Source organism: Marmota flaviventris, chromosome 8, assembly GCF_047511675.1.
Source record: "Marmota flaviventris isolate mMarFla1 chromosome 8, mMarFla1.hap1, whole genome shotgun sequence".
In the NCBI taxonomy this organism is placed as follows: domain Eukaryota; kingdom Metazoa; phylum Chordata; class Mammalia; order Rodentia; family Sciuridae; genus Marmota; species Marmota flaviventris.
In genome coordinates, this window is record NC_092505.1 from 93,918,763 (window position 1) to 93,935,537 (window position 16,775).

At 31.9% G+C, this 16,775-nt stretch overlaps 1 protein-coding gene across 2 annotated transcripts in view; it reads right to left on the reverse strand.

The window, feature by feature from the left end:
- Positions 1-4,147: 4,147 nt before the first annotated feature.
- Ect2 (epithelial cell transforming 2) overlaps positions 4,148-16,775 on the reverse strand; it is a 79,141-nt gene continuing 66,513 nt past the window's right edge. For both annotated transcript variants that reach the window (XM_027942230.3, XM_027942225.3), the window contains 3 exons: positions 9,486-9,593; positions 8,393-8,539; positions 4,148-5,405 (listed from right to left, as the gene is read on the reverse strand). In XM_027942230.3, coding sequence (XP_027798031.2) covers positions 5,316-5,405; positions 8,393-8,539; positions 9,486-9,593 — 345 coding nt within the window. In that variant the 3' untranslated portion in view covers positions 4,148-5,315. The remainder of the gene's footprint in view (positions 5,406-8,392; positions 8,540-9,485; positions 9,594-16,775) is intronic.

Consider the following 16,775-nt stretch of genomic DNA (forward strand, 5'->3'; position numbering starts at 1 on the left):
CAGAAGCAAGGAAGAACATGTCTGGAATACAGGAGATTGGTTAGGGCATCTCTTCTTATTACTTCATTCTGTAATTAAAAAATCAATGGGAAATGACACCTATTCAGACAAGACTAAAAACGTTCCATACATTTCAAGGATGAAGGTTTGGGTCATCCCACCAGGTGAAGAACCATGACCAGCTGAGGTATTTAAAGAAAATAAAGGATCTACAAAATGGGTACTAAAAGAAGTTAGTTACATGTATCAGCTACAGTCACGTGGTCAATTACAGAACAATCATATTTGTCTTCAGTATTTGCTCATTTTGTATGAATACATGTATACAAGCACAGAGATATCTTGCAAACATGTTTTCTTTCATTTAATTCTTGTATTATGAGATGTTGCTACAGTTTAGATCTTGAATGTCCCCTAAAAGACCATGTATTTAATCCTCAAGGTAACACTATTTGGAGATGGCAGCACCTTAAGGAAGTGGTTTAGTGAGAGGTCCTTGGGTGATTAAGGGTGTGCCCTGGAAGGGTATTATGGAATGCACTCTTTCCTTTTTTTTTTTTTGCTTCCTGGCCATGAGATGAGCAATTCGCTATAATGCACTCTCAACCACTGCCATCTAGCAACCCCACCAGAGGCCAAAAGCAATAGGTCTGCCTAATCTTGAACTGGAACCTTAAAAACAATAAGTCAAAAATAACTTTTCTCTTTATAAAAGTTATCTATCTCAGGTATTTCAGTATAATAACACAAAGCTAACAAAGATGTGTTATGAACTCAAGACATTTATAAACACACATTTTGACCAACTCAAGAAGCCTCTTTATATCCTGTAATTTTCTTTTTTTTTTTGTTTTACTTAGTTACACATGACAGTACAGTGATCTTGACATGTCATACATTTGAATCAGATGGGATATAATTTCTCATTTTTCTGAGTATACAGGTTGCAGAATCACATTGGTCATGCAGTCACATATATACACACGGTAATAATAATGTCTGTTTCATTCTACTGTAATTTTCTACCTCCAACTTGGAAACTTTTTGGTCTCTTCCTATGTATTCTTACTATAATCCTATGATTTTGACATTACCAGTAGTGAATTCCAAAATTCACCAAGGAAAATTTAAAATCATAAGGCTGTAATGGGACTTCTAAATATTAAACAATGTTTAAGAGGAATTCCTAAAAAAGGATAAAATACCAATTGCTCAGTGACCAAGTTTTTCTGATTCACATCTAGGGATCAAAACAAACAGCAATCTAAAAATGGTCTCAAAATAAACAAAATAGTTTATTCAAACCCAAGACACCTGAAATATTTTATATGAATTATTCTGACTACCCAGAGCCATACCTTCACCATCAATTCACATTTCTATTGCTCCTTACTGCTTCTTTCCTTGACTTCCTTAACAAGTTATTTTTTCCATGGGGTCAATCAACATCTATGCTGAAGAGCAACTGCAGGCTTAGCTAAATTAGTTGAAATATTGTCAGATCCTATTGGGGAGTCACCTTTAAATCTTGCTCTTATCATTTCAAAATATATTTGCCTATGGATATATATATATATATATGTATGTATATATATAATTATACATAATGACTTTTCACCGCTGCGGAGTACTCCATCTATGGGTAGACACCATTTTATTCACCCAATAACCTATTAATGAACATCAGTTTCCAGTGTTTTGCTACCACCATAATGCAGCAATGAAGGCTTGCATAGGTCATTTTGTACTTTTGTCAGCATATTTTAGAGGAAAAAGTTGGTACATGTGGCATTACTAGGTCAAAGGACAACTGTATATATAAATTTTGATAGACCTAACTAAATTCCCCTCCATAGGGGGTTGTAGTCATTCTATATTAACACTAGAAATGTGTGAGAGTCCATTTTTACCCAGCAGAAATATTGTTAAACATTTAAATTCCAGATAATGATGCATTTAAACTGCTACGTTTGTATCATTTTAGTGAACTTTCTAAGTTTCATTATCCTATACTTTTAAAGGGTCACCTTTTGTTCGTGTGTGTAAACCATCTATTTGTATCTTATGGCAATTTTTCTATTGGAGTCTTTTGGAAATCCATTCTTAACCTCCATATATTCCACATACCCTCTAAATTCTTTGTTTTATGCATTATAATTTTTCTCCCAGTATGTGACCATTATTTCTCCCAGTATGTTTTTTTAAAAATGGGTTGACTTTATGCTTGCTTTTAAGTTGCAAGTTTTCATCCATTTTAGAAAACATTGAGGTAGTATCTCTTCAAATACTGCTTTCTGCTCCCTCCCATGATTTCAATTTCTGTCTCCTGATATTTTCTTAGAGAATATTGAATAACACATTCCATTTTTCACCTCTTAAATACTTTTCATACTTTTCAATGTTGCCTGTGAGACCTTCTGTTAATTTTCTCAAATTTATCTATTAGATCACTAGTTTCTCCTCAGTTGTGCCTCTATTTTTATATCTAGAAGGTGATTCTATTTCTTTATCAAATCAAGCTTTCAAAAAAAAAAAAAATCATCCTGGCCTATGAGTTCTTTCTAATACACATATGCAAGTGTCTTTTTGATTGATTCACTATTTCAGTTCTTGGAGTACAGATTCTATTTGCTTCATCTGTTTCCTCTCCTTATACTTCTCCATTTCTCTTTTGCTTTTAAATGAGTTATCTTAAGCCAGATTTTCCCTATCTTTTTTTTTTTTTTAAAAAGACTGTCTCATGCTCTAAGCCATTTCTGATGGTTGGGTCACATTTTTATTAAAGGTTTAGAATATAGGTTATTAATGCATAAACATACCATAGTCTTCTACAACTCCAAGGCTGCATTCTCCATAACATTTTATGGTCCCAAAGTACCATCTCCTATGTCTGCAACAAAATGAGTTAGGGATCAACTTTCTAGCACTTTAAAGCCCACATCTTCAATTCCTTCTGCTAATTTTTTGGTATCAGTCTGCACTTATCATCTGGTTTCAATTTCTAAATCTCTCATACCTGAGGAGGAAGTCGGCATTGTTTCTTTCTTTCTTTTTATTTTTTTGAGTACCAGAGATTGAACCCAGGGCTTCACACATGCTAGGCAAGTGTTCTACTACACAGCTATTTTGAGACAGAGTCTCCCTATATGCCCAGGGTAGCCTTGAACTTGTGATTTTCCTGCCTCCACCTCCCAAAGAGGTGGGATTACAGGCATGTGCCACCATACCTGGTTCTGTATTGTTCTTTTAACCTTAGTAATTGCCTCAGTCTGGCTGGGCACAAATCACGAGCCACTCAAGAGGAACAAACTTTATTTCTGAACTCCACCAGCACACTCCACACACGTTCCCCAGGAACTCTCCCGAACGCCACGCGGCTCCTCCAGGAACCACCAACCGGAAATCCCTCCTCCGGCACTTCCCCAACCAATGCGAACTCTTCAGGAATCCCCGCGAGAGCTCAACCGGAACTCAATGGGAACTCCGTGAGAACTCAAAAGTCATTTCCTTTATGGCTCACTGACATCACCTCTCAACCACTACTTCTGGCAAAAATGCCATGCGTCATCCCGACTCAGCTGTGGCCCTCAACAGGTAATATACATATAATATACATTATATATAATATGCATATTATATATCATATATTATATATATTTTTATTATATTTCATAAAGAAATGCTTGCTGTTTCAGTCGAGTAGTTAGGTAATGAAAGCCAGAAGCAATCCTTTAAAATTACCTGCTCTGTCTTACCAGGGCACAGACAATACTTTTTCAACTTCATGCCTTATCTCTTGACATTTCTTCTCTCTGGGAACACACTCACACCACATTGAGGGAAAAATCACACCTCTACCTCTAACAAAATTGGTAAAGATTATGTTTTCTGCCAGAAAAAAAAAAAATGCATATATACAAATCAACAAAAAAAAATTACATAAAATATAGAATTCACTACTCTCAATCCATAATGTTGATTTCATATTAAAAACTTCCATCCTACAGATAACACAATATACAAAAATGTTCAATATATTAATGGAAGGAATAAGCCAAAACCAAAACAGAGCAGAGCATGATGAGACATTCATACCTAGTATATGAAAATTTGATGGAAGGAATTAAGACATGAGACATAAAATGCATTAGGTTTTAAGTTATTTATTTACAAAGTTCTACTTATATAACTACTTTTAAAATACAGCCCAAAAAAGGTCATTTATTAATCTCTGAAGTGACACATACATGGCATAGAAAAAAATCTATATGGTCAATTAAACTATTAAAGTAGATAATTAAAAACTGTTAAGTAACTATGAAATCTTTTCAGTAATCCTTAAACAGGTAGGGATGATTTAAAAAATACTACTGTGAATGATAACATGACTTTGAAAAATATTTTACAAAAGTAAATTTCCAATTTTACATTTAATTATAAGATCACAATAAGTTGACCATACATATATCTATGTATTCCACAAGAGATTAATAAAACTGATGGCAACTTTAGAATTATTGCATCAAGAGCATAAACAATCTTTACAATGGTTTTCTCCTTTGAAATTAAAGTCAATACAGTATCAAACTAAATCAATATTTGCTAATGGCTAAAAATTACCAAAAATATATTGTCTCTGAAACAGCTACAAGTATATCCAATATATTGCTTTTGCAAAATATACAAAGTTTTTAAATCTTTCTGTCCTTATCTCAATTTGCAAGCACATTTTGAAACACTCTTCTTTAAATGTTATACTTATTAATAAATGCAAATCATGCTAGATCTTGAAAATGTTTAAGAAAATATACTGTAAAAAACAGCAGTTAAATACATTAAATGGTGCATGTGAAACAAAGCTGCACTATTTAATCAGGAATATATGCAGATTTTTATTCATTAAGTATTGTACTATCATTTAATCTCCACACAAATTGAGATACATAAATATGTACTTCCATAAACTCATTCACAGATACTATACAAACACATTCACAAGTAACACCTACAATAAAATTTAATTACTGTTTCAGGGTTACAAAGCTAGTGATAACATGAATAACTTAACTTATTGGTCTTCGGATAAGAAATATAAGCAAAGAGATAAATTACATCAAAATCAATATAATTTTTTACATGAATTAACTTTAAACAGAAGAGGTAAACTTTAGTCTTTCGAGAAGAAAATCAAATGGCATAGTTTAGTGTTAGTTTTCTTCTTTTCAGCTTTTACCAAGGGCTAAATACAAGTACCATAAGTCAGTCTCTTATTTGAATATGAATTTACATATTTCTTAAGTTTTTTTTTTTAAGTTTCATATCAAATGAGTTGTAGATCTACTTAGAGTATGACTTCTTCTTTCAAAGAAGGAAGGAAGGCTGACAAGAGAGGGAGATGGGATACCCTGTAAGATAAAACAAATACTTTAAATTTTTGTTTAAAAAATTCGGCATGATTATCATGCCTGTCATTTTTACATTATATAAATTATTTAAAGAGTTAGTTAAATGACATTTGACAATTCTAAGCCCTTTAAATAAAAGAACTTAAAAATTAAGAGAGTGAACCTCTTTTAGCATTCTGAAACTAAATGAATATTAACTCAACTAGAATGGACATTGGCTTACTGCTAGTAGTGACAATCAAATTTTCTTCTGTGAGATATTAATGACTCAGTGTTACAGATTATGAAAGAAAAAGTTATAAACTTATCAAGTTTAGTGGTTTCTTCTTAATTCATAAAGCAAAACTGGGAAGGGCGAAATCACCTCATGGGAAATAATTTTCTAAAATTAAAAGTCATATAATCCTATCTGTTATTATATGTGAAATTCGTGTGTGTGTGTGTTTAATTTTGCTCCATATGAAAACTGAGCAAAATAGTAGTGCTTCTGGATAACAGTGATTAGAAGTTGCTAACTATCTAAATTCTGTTTCAGAGGCCAAAGTTAAATATTATCAGAATTTTTAACTATAATAAAGAAATATGCATATAAACAAGAATATAAAAACCCAAGAGTGGGTGTAAATCAGATTAGAGTCACAGGAGGTGGCACATGCCTGTAATCCCAGAAATTTGGAAGGCTAACACAGGAAGATCACAAATTTGAGTCCAGCCTGAGTAAATTAGTGAGACCTTGTCTCAAAATAAAAAACAAATGGGCTTGGGGTTTAGCTTAGTGGTTGAATGTTCCTGGGTTTGATCCCCAGTACATACGTACATAAGTACGTGTGTATGTATGTATGTATGTACACAAACAGTTTCATTTAACATATAAATAGCTAACTAAACTTATAGTCAACAAGGTAGTTATAAATTCTTAGCAAAGTAGTAAAAAAAAATTTTTTTTTCAAAGAACTAAGTTAGTTTTTTCTGGTGAAACTTTTATGATGACATATTAAAAATATGAATTTTATATAAATGCCAAATATTTAAGATTAAGAATCAGATTTAGAGTAGAAATCTACATTTTATAACATTTTCTTAAAAGAATGTTGTCCTAAATAAAATTTCCAGTGGATCTTAAATATTCTGTACAGAACAGTAAATTACTTTGTAAAACTGTTTTTATTTAGCAATATGCAAAGAAACACTATTAAACCTATACTATTTTTAAACAAAGCAGTAATAAAGTTGTGAATTCAAAAGTCCCAACCCACCCAATAAGTAATTCAGTGGAGAAAGAACACACTCTCTCTTTTTTTTTTTTTCAGAATATAAATTTCAAATAGCTAATAAGCTCACATTAAACTTCACGAGGCTTGTTTCCATTATTGCTTGGCATATCTCCTAATTCTTCACAAATGTCAAAGATGACTTGGATAGGACTTTTTTTGAATTTTGAAAAATCAATATTTCCTTCTAGTATCTTTGAAAAACTAGCTCAGGAGGCAGAATGATGTATAGATCGAAACCAGGAGAACTGAGAGCGCCCACCAGTAGAGTTTGAGCGCTGAACATAAATATGCTTAGTAAATCCAATTATATTGCTTGTGGAAACAGAATGGTTTATCTGTTAGAACAGAAACAAGCAATTGAGAAGAGGACATGAAACTCTTAAAAATATCTTAATTTACTTAGGTATATATTGTCTATATAAAAGTATTATAACTATAAATAATTTCCTAAAGGCTTTCTATAAAATCCACTTGCCTTCTTTGAAAGACAATAGTTAATAAAAGTTATATAAATGCAGAAAATAAACAAAAGATAATACTTTGACCTTGAGAAAGCTTAAAATTTAATAAATGAATGTGTATCTGCATTATCAATTTAAATTAGCCAAATTACTTTGCATATATTTATATATTCAACTAAGTACAACTTGTCTCCTGCTGGTTAAGGTTAACCTTGAAGGAAAATCTGCATAAATATAAATTCAGCTGTAACTCTTTGTTGTGTTAACTAAAGACCTAAATAACTAGCTTTAAAAAATTTACTGAATATTATGTTCCTTGCCTATATGAATTTTATATAATATAAAAGGTAATACACTTCTTAATCACTAGAGCACCCACAATGTGCAGGTACTATTCTAAGCACTTAGTATATATTAACTCGTTTAATCCTTACAACCACTTTACATTCATTGTATGACAGTAAAACAGAGAGATCTTTAATAACTTGCCAAAAATCGTATGGCTAAAAAATATCAGAGCAAAGTTGAACACTTGGGTTCATGCTCTTAATCACCAACCAAATTGTGTCTCAACATATAATCATATCATATATATAAGTTGTGACTTTATACATTGATATGTATAATTTGATTCTTATAATAACACTATGGGAGATAAGTACTGCTGACCTCTTTCTTCTCATCTATAAAAAGGCAGACAAAGAGAGAATAAGAAACTTTCTGAAGGACACATGGCTGAGAAGTGACAGTCATTTGCTTTTCTTTAACCTTAGATACTTAAGTTAATAATAACTGTACAAAGAAAGAACAGATATATTTGCACACTAAATTATATGTGTTAAAAATGCCCTTATTGAATAAATCTGACGCTTATGAATTTGGATTGTTCAGGGAATTATTTAAATATATACATACAAACTTAGAACCGGTATCATCCTCTAAAGTTCAGTTTCAGAGATTATTTTCTACTCATCAAAGAAACAGTAAAGGGAATAATACTCAGTCTCTGTAATTAGAACCCACGTGCATAAACAACCATAGTATTTACATTAGTAAAATGACAATCCAGATTGAAACCTGCTTCTTTTTTTTATGAATTTAGAATAAATTTTAAAATAAATTTCAATCCCAGTTAAATTTCATATTGAATAAACTACACATTAAGTATGTGTCCAGTTTATTAAAATGCTAAAGAATTCTAAACCAACTCCATGAGTGAAGTCATTTAGCCTATTAAATCAGAAACACTTACTGCTAATGATGATGTGCTAGGCAGACGACTCACTCCATGTTTATCACTGCTGGGAGGACTTCTTCCCTCCACTGAGCTATGGGATGGCATAAGAGCCATTCGTAGAGCTCTCTTTGGAGTTTTTGAAAAAGAAAATGCTCTTGTAACCTAAAATTAAAAAGTTACAATTAGTTAAGCCTATACAAATTTAATGTATCTGATCAGAATGGGCATAAAGAAAGCCAAGTATACAATTTTCTACAAGTATTATGTGACAAAATTCTATAGGGAATAAAGCAGTGAGAAAATGTAGGTGTAGATATTCTATCTTACATTTAGAAAACACTGAAATCCTATGAAAAAAAGAGGGTGGGAGGTAAAAAGCAGTCTGGGAGTTAAGACACCTGGGATATGTCAGATTCTGTCAAAGCCTTGTGAAATCTTTCATGTAAAACCATTTGAACCTCAATTTCTTTGTTGGAATAATGATAGTTTCTTTTAATCATCATTTAACATGTAGAGACACAAAGATGGCACAAAGCCTATCCTTTACAGGGAAAGAAAACAAAACAATATTAAACTTACAAATATAAGAGTAAGCTATCTGGTTGCAAATTACCCTGGGAACCTTAAAATTCTAGTTCCACTTTTAAAAAGCCTTACTATCAATTACTCTGATAAGTCTTCAATAACTCTGATAGTTAGGAAGTCATCTTCATCATGAGAAGATTAAACACACTTCTAGAGTCACGACTAGATCCTATGTCCTCAGACTCGAGTCATTAGCCCTTTGCTGAAAAAAACATCTGATGCAATATTTAAGATGAATGAACACATATCTAGATCTAAAACACCAAGAGCACAATGCCACTGCAGCATAATTCATAGACATACTACTGTAACAAGAATGGAAGGGACACCAAATTATTATAATTGCTCTGACAAAGAAGCTACGGAACCAAAACTATTATCTCAATTCTGTGGGTAATTTCTTAGAACCAAAGAATGGCTTTGTTGTATAGACTATCTTTATATCAGTATTTATGATAATATTAGTTCAATATAACCTAAAAAATATTTTAGAGATATGTCAAATAATTTCACTGAAACTCACCTTTTTTGAAGTCTTTTTTATTGCTCTAGATGCTCTACTCAATGTACTATCCATATCTTTTGTATTCATTTCAAAGGACTCAGGATCAGCAGTGTAAATAAGATTCTCCTGTTGAAAAATAATTATTACTTTAAAATAAAGAAAAAAACTGCTTCTAAAATCAAACATTTAAACACAAATACACATATGCGGATATTTATAAATTGAGTCACCCAAGATTTGTAATGTGCTTGAAATAATTTTTCCTTTGAAACACACTAATTTAAGGATATTTGCATAAAATAAGTATTCAGTAAATGAATAATTCACTGCAAAGACCACAATCAAAGCAATGAGAAAGAGATATCAATATAGAATCATACTAACAACCCTAAACTAACAACTTTAGAAAGTTTGCATTCTTAGTGTTTATGTATGAACTCCACTACAAAACCAATAAAACCTTAATAAATTTTCAAATTAAGATTTCATCTTTCTTCTACTTTTCTCTTTCTTCTTCAGTCTGCATATGGAATGAGAGGTTCTAAGCTTGTGATTAAGAACTCCTAGGGTCACAAGAGCAGAAATCAGGGAAATTGTGTGGAAAATTTTGAATGATCACGTGCAGGTGCATTTTTCTGAGGAGCGAGTTCACAGTTTGAATCACATTACCAAAGGAATCAAAGACCTCATATAAGCCAAGAGTCACTGATCAAAATTTACAAGTGAGATAACTAATCTGTAAGTCATTCAAAATCTTACTTGTTCAAACTGTTTTGGCTTTCAGAGAAAACAAATTAAACAAGATAGTTTTTGTATATTCCTACAAATAATTTTCACTTAAAATGTATAAATCTAGACTATATGAATAGGCAAATTGCTTCACTACTCTAACACTGTAAGACTATGTCTTCAAGCACAATCATTCTGTGGCTACAGAGAATTTTATAGAAAATTGTAGGGAAAATGTTTTTCTGAAAAATTTCACGAGTTCAATGTAGAAAATGTTGTATCAAATTTATAGTATTCATAAGGCTAAAACAAGATAATTCACAGAAACATTTTGAAATGAAATATTAAGCCTTTTAATATACACCAAGTGTGAAATATTATACTCCATAATTATAATTGCCCACTCTGGCTTTCCACCACTGACAGTCACATAGATGGCCTTAACTTTGATAAAGCTTCTCTAATTTCTTCATTAGAACAACCAAACCTGCTCTTCCTGCTCAAGACCCTCTTTTTCCCACTTGATCTGTTTATTAAATGATTCTTGGGGTTATCTAATCCCAATTAAGTAACAGTACTTAAAATTACCAGTATCTTTTAAAAAGTAATATTACTAATTAATTACTAAATAATGTTACTAAGACACAAATTTAAAATAGAATAATATATATCACTCAACTCTACTAATCAATTACTATTTACCGTTTAGTATTATTTCTCATAGATATTTTCCTACTTACATAAAAATGTTTTATAACAAAATTGGAATCATTTTATTTAGTTTTGTATCTTATGTCTTTCAATTAGTTGTGTGCTGCATTTTCAAGTCATTAAATACTCATAAGAATTATTTTTAACAAACAGAGCTGACAAGTCTCTTCTGATTATACCATTTTTTTAAGCTAGAAAATTAGAAGTAGAAAAGCAGAAAAATAAACATTTTTAAATTCTTGATGTATAAATTGCTTTCCAAAACAGATATACTGTTACAATATCCCCACTGGCAGATTAGGAAAGGGTCTATTTTACCTCATAAGCCCTCAGTAACTTCCTTTAAAAAAAAAAAAAAAAGGCAACGTGCTTTGCAAAACAGTTTGATACCCAGGCATAATGGTGCACGCCTCTAATCCCTGCAATTTAGGTTGAAGCAGAAGGACTGCAAATATATATATTTCCTGGACTACTTGGCAAGACTCTGCCCCAAAATAGATCAGTGGCAGAGCACCCCTGTGTGTGTGTGTGTGTACACTAGGGATTAAACCCAGTAAACACACACACAATCAACAGATTGCTTTCTTAAACTATGTTGCTTTATGTTACTAGCTAGCGAGGTATATTTTCTAACTTTTAAAACTGTGTTTATAAATTGTCTATTTATACACTTTGACCATTTTTCTAATGAAATACCAGTGCTTTGGTATTTAATTATGAAATAAGCTTTTAAGAAAGGAAATAATTGGCCAGCTTTGTCACTATTTCCCCCAATATTTATTTTGTCTGATTTTATATTCCTAATTACTTAATTTTTTATATTTTAATTGTTCATTATTCACTGTTTTAAAAGATTTAATTTTGACAAAATTCATGTTTGATGCCATAGTTAGTTTATATAATTGTTACATTCCTGATTGTTTTATTTTTTTAAATGATAGCTTCCATCAGCTTTCTTTTTTTTTTTTTTTAAAGAGAGAGAATTTTTTAATATTTATTTCTTAGTTTTCAGCGGACACAACATCTTTGTTTGTATGTGGTGCTGAGGATCGAACCTGGGCTGCATGCATGCCAGGTGAGCACGCTACCGCTTGAGCCACATCCCCAGCCCCTCCTGATTGTTTTAACATAAGGAACAATATAGATGTTATTTCTAGTCTTATATAGCTTCTATGCTGAACAAGCATTTCCTTACTTACCTACATTTTCTTATGTTTATGAAACGGTTTGGGCTTTTTGCATTTAACTCTTGTATTTATCTACAACTAATGTGTATAAGTGTTGTCAGCGTTAAAAACTTTAGTTAAGGTTCTACATTTATAATACAATAAATGTCTTATATTTCAAGGCCATCTATTCCTTCTCTTATTTCATCTACAAATTTCTGAAACTGAGCAGTAATGCTGATTAGTTTAACTTTAAAAAGTATAATTTAATGTCTCACAAAGAAATTACTGTTTTCTAAATTTTCTTAGGTATCATTGCTTTTTCTTTAAAAACCACCTTTGGAATTATTCTGTAAAATTCTAAAATGTCCCTGTAGGATTTTATGGACATGGCAATAAATTTGTAAATTAATTAAAGACAACTTGACATCTTTGTAGTAGTCAGTATTGCCATTCAGGAATATCAGAGGTGTCTCAGTATATATTATAGTTTTCTTAAAATAGTTATCATGTGTTTTTTATGAGACCATTTGTAGTTATTTCATGCCAAATTTTATTGGAAGACAGATCTTTATTTTCTAAACTTTCTAAATGGTGACTACTAGCACAAAGGAAAACCACTGATAAGTATATATTTACATATTCCTTGGCTACTTTATTAAATTATGTTTAAAATCCTAATAGTTTTCAAGGTTTTAATCATCTTCACAATAATTTGTAAAATAACTGAATAGGGAGACCTGAACAGGAAGCTAAGGCAGACGGTTCCCAATCCTAGGCAAGCCTAAGCAACTTAAGAGAGAACCTGTCTCAAAATAAAAATAAAAAAGGATGGATATGTAACTAAGTGGTTGAGTGTCCTTAGATTCAATCCCAGTACCAGAAAAACAAAATTTAAAAAATATATATATATTTCCTACAGGTCATAATAAAGGGATCATGTTTCCTTTATTGCTGTACATATGGCACCATAAAGTAATCAGAGTTGTAAGGTCATGTGCTGCTTTATCAATAAGCATACATTCTGAGAAATGAATCTTTAGGGAATTCCATCATACAAACATCAGTGTGCAGGAAACAATGTAAGATGGCTGCAGTGTCACCATAAGACTATATATCTTTTATTTATCTATTTTTTTTATTTATTTTTTGAGATGGAATCTTGCTACATTGCTAACTTGCAGACTCAAAAGATCATGTCTTAGCATCATGGAGCCACACCTGGCCCTAGATTCTTTATTTGCTGTTGTTGCAGTGCTGGGATGTAACCTAGAGCCTCAAGAATACTAGGCAAGTACCCTACCATGGAGCCACATACCAGCCCCACTAGAAATCTTTTATGCTCATAAATATAGAAGCACACTCAGAAAAAAAGAATGTTTTCACATTTAAATACATTTTCCATCATCATTTTATTTTTAAACTACAAAGTAATTTGCCAATGCTTATTTTAATTATGACATTTTAAAAATTGAAAGCTAAAAAATCCAATGGAATTGGTTGGGGGGGAAATTAGAAACAATATGGGAACTCATTTATTAAAAGTGATTGGTTAAAAAATATATATCAAAGATCCAGGACACACTTAGGCCCTAGGCTCAATCCTTAGTACAAAAAAAAAAAAAAGAGAGAGAAAAACTGCCAAAGAAACAGAAAATAAGGTGGGCCCAGTGGTACATGTCTATAGTACCAGCAGCTCCAGAGGCTGAGGCAGGAGGATTGCCAAGTTCAAGGCCAGACTCAGAAACTTAGCAAGGCCCTAAGCAACATAATGAGACCCTGTCTCAAAAATAAATAAATAAAAATAAAAAAGGTCTGCTAGGGAAGTAGGTTCAGTGGTAAAGTACTCCCCTGTTCAATCCCAAGTACTGAGAAAGAGAGAGAGAGAAACTTACAAATAGCCAAAATATCCTATTTATGATATTATTCTACGGAAAACTGCCTGACAATTAATATAATTAATGCTCAAAAGAGGCTTTATGTTCATGCTTGATACTTCTGGAAAGAGAGACTATCAAAATGTATGTCTGTGAAAAGAAAGACTAGAGGGACAGGGGTTATGTGACATTTTATTGCAGTTTACCTTTATTTATTTGACTTTTCTCTTATGTGCAAATACTATTTTAAAATATAGAGTAAACTCAGCATGAACATAAAGCCAAATCTAGCATATTAAATTAACTCCTCAAATAAAATATTTAGATGCAAAATGTATCAATGTATATGTAATGAAACCAACTCCAATATGCTCAGTATTTGGTATAACACTCTTTACAATTGAAGGTCTCTGAAATTTAAAATTCTAGAAGTTGCTTCTAAAGAAAAAAATTATTACCAAGTTTATTCTCAGTTTTTTTCTATTATTTTTACTAAGCATAGATTAATCACCTCTAAACCAAATAGGGAACAAATGGCTTCACATTTTCTTTAAATGAACAAATAAACTGTTACTGATTTAATATAGAGAGCTCTGGGTCTAGAATGACTGAAAGGGTTAACATCTAGATAGTTCACTAGTGGCTGAAATGACAATATGGCCCTTTTCAAAAATGTAAAGATGAAGTATTTCCTTTCTTTCTCTTTGCGTGCATACACACAACAAAGGTAAGTCAAGCAAGAGTTCAATGGGGGAAACTTATCAGCAGTCTTGAGCTTCTTTCTGTTACTTTCTTTTTCATTAATAATTCCCATTCTCTCTTCTAAAAGTCCTTTCTATATTTTAATCTCTTCCTCTAAATTTCTAAAATAAAAATAAAATTTATAGTATAGCCAAAACTCATTTTTTTATAACACACTAAATAGAATTCTGAAAACAATTTGATTTATTAAAAGTATGTTTAGCATTAATGAAATTTTGGAAAGGCAGGATTTTTTCAATCAGCTCCAAATTCACATTTACCTAAGACTAGTTCTAAAGAAAGACTAGCTGAGTTTAAGATTAGAAAGAAGAACTTAATCTCTCCCATTGAAATACATAATATCTTTCAAGAGAAATGGAGCCTCTGCTACAGATCTTATACTATTCGTGGGTGTTAAATTACAGAAAATTTTCTAACATTTCTAAGGTAATGATCCAACTTAGAGGTGAGTTATCAGATTCTTTTCCTCTCCCTGCTTTCTTTAAGCTCTCCTTTCCCATTAGTCTTCAAATTTCAAATGCTTAAGAAACAACAACCAAAAACTACTCTCTTTTATCCCCTTCTTTACTTAACCGGTACCTCAGGGTTTCCTCAAACTCTATAATCATGTTTATAGCTTATAGTTTTGATTTGGTCTAATTAAGGTAATAGTAATAATAGATATATAGTAGCCATTTACTATAAATTGAGCATCCCAAATCCAAAAATATAAAATGCTTTACCCCACATCCTCGCCAGTACTTACTGTTGTTTGTATTCATAATAGCTGCCATTCTGACTGCAGGTGAAATCTTAAGAGTAGTTTTGATTTGCATTTCTCTAATTGCTAGCAAAGATGAACACTCTTTCATATATTTGTTGACTGACTGTATATCATCTTCTGAGAAGTGTCTGTTCAGGTCTTTGGCCCATTTATTGATTGGGTTATTTGTTTTTTGGGTGCTTAGCTTCTTGAGTTCTTTATATACCCAGAGATTAGTGCTCTATCTGATGTGTGAGGGGTAAAAATTTGCTCCCAAGATGTAGACTCTCTATGCATCCTACAGATTGTTTCTTTTGCTGAGAAGAAACTTTTTAGTTTGATTCCATTCCATTTATGGATTCTTAATTTTAATTCTTGTGCTATAGGAGCTTATTAAGGAAGTTGAGGCCTTGCAGCCAATATGGAAAGCAGTATGGAGATTCCTTGAAAAATTGGGAATGGAACCACCACTTGACCCAGCTGTCCCTCTCCTTGGTCTATACACAAATGACTTAAAAACAGCATACTACAGGGACACAGCCACATCAATGTATATAGTAGCACAATTCTGGAACCCACCTAGATGCCCTTCAGATGAATGGATTTAAAAAAAAAAATGTGGTACTTATACACAATGGAATATTACTCAGCAATAAAAGAGAATAAAATAATGGCATTTGCAGGTAAATGGATGGAGTTGGAGGAAATAATGTTAAGTGAAATTAGCCAATCCCAGAAAACCAAATGCTGAATGTTTTTTCTGATATAAGGAGGCTGATTCACAGTGGGGTAGAGAGGGGGAGTATGGAAGGAATAGACGAACTCTAGATAGGGCAGAGAGGTAGGAGGGGAAGAGAGGAGGCATGGGGTTAGAAATGATGGTGGAATGTGATGGTCATCATTATTCAAAGTACATGTATGAAGACATGAATTGCTGTGAATATACATTGTATACAACCAGAGATATGAAAAATTGTGTTCTATATGTGTAATATGAATTGTAATGCATTTCGCTGTCATATATAAATTTTTAAAAAATTAATAAAAATAAAATGCTCCAAGATTCAAGATTTTTTTGAACACTGATATAACACTATAATTGGAAAATTTCACACCTACTCTCATGTGACAGGTCACAGTTAAAATGTAGGTGCACTAAAAGTATTGTATGAAGTTACCTTTACACTGTGTATACAGTACATATGAAAAATAAATGAATTTCATGTCACATCCCCAACATATCTCATATGTGTGTGCAATATTAAAAAAAATCTAAAAAATTACAAAATCTGAAATACTTGTGGTCCCAAGCATTTCAAAC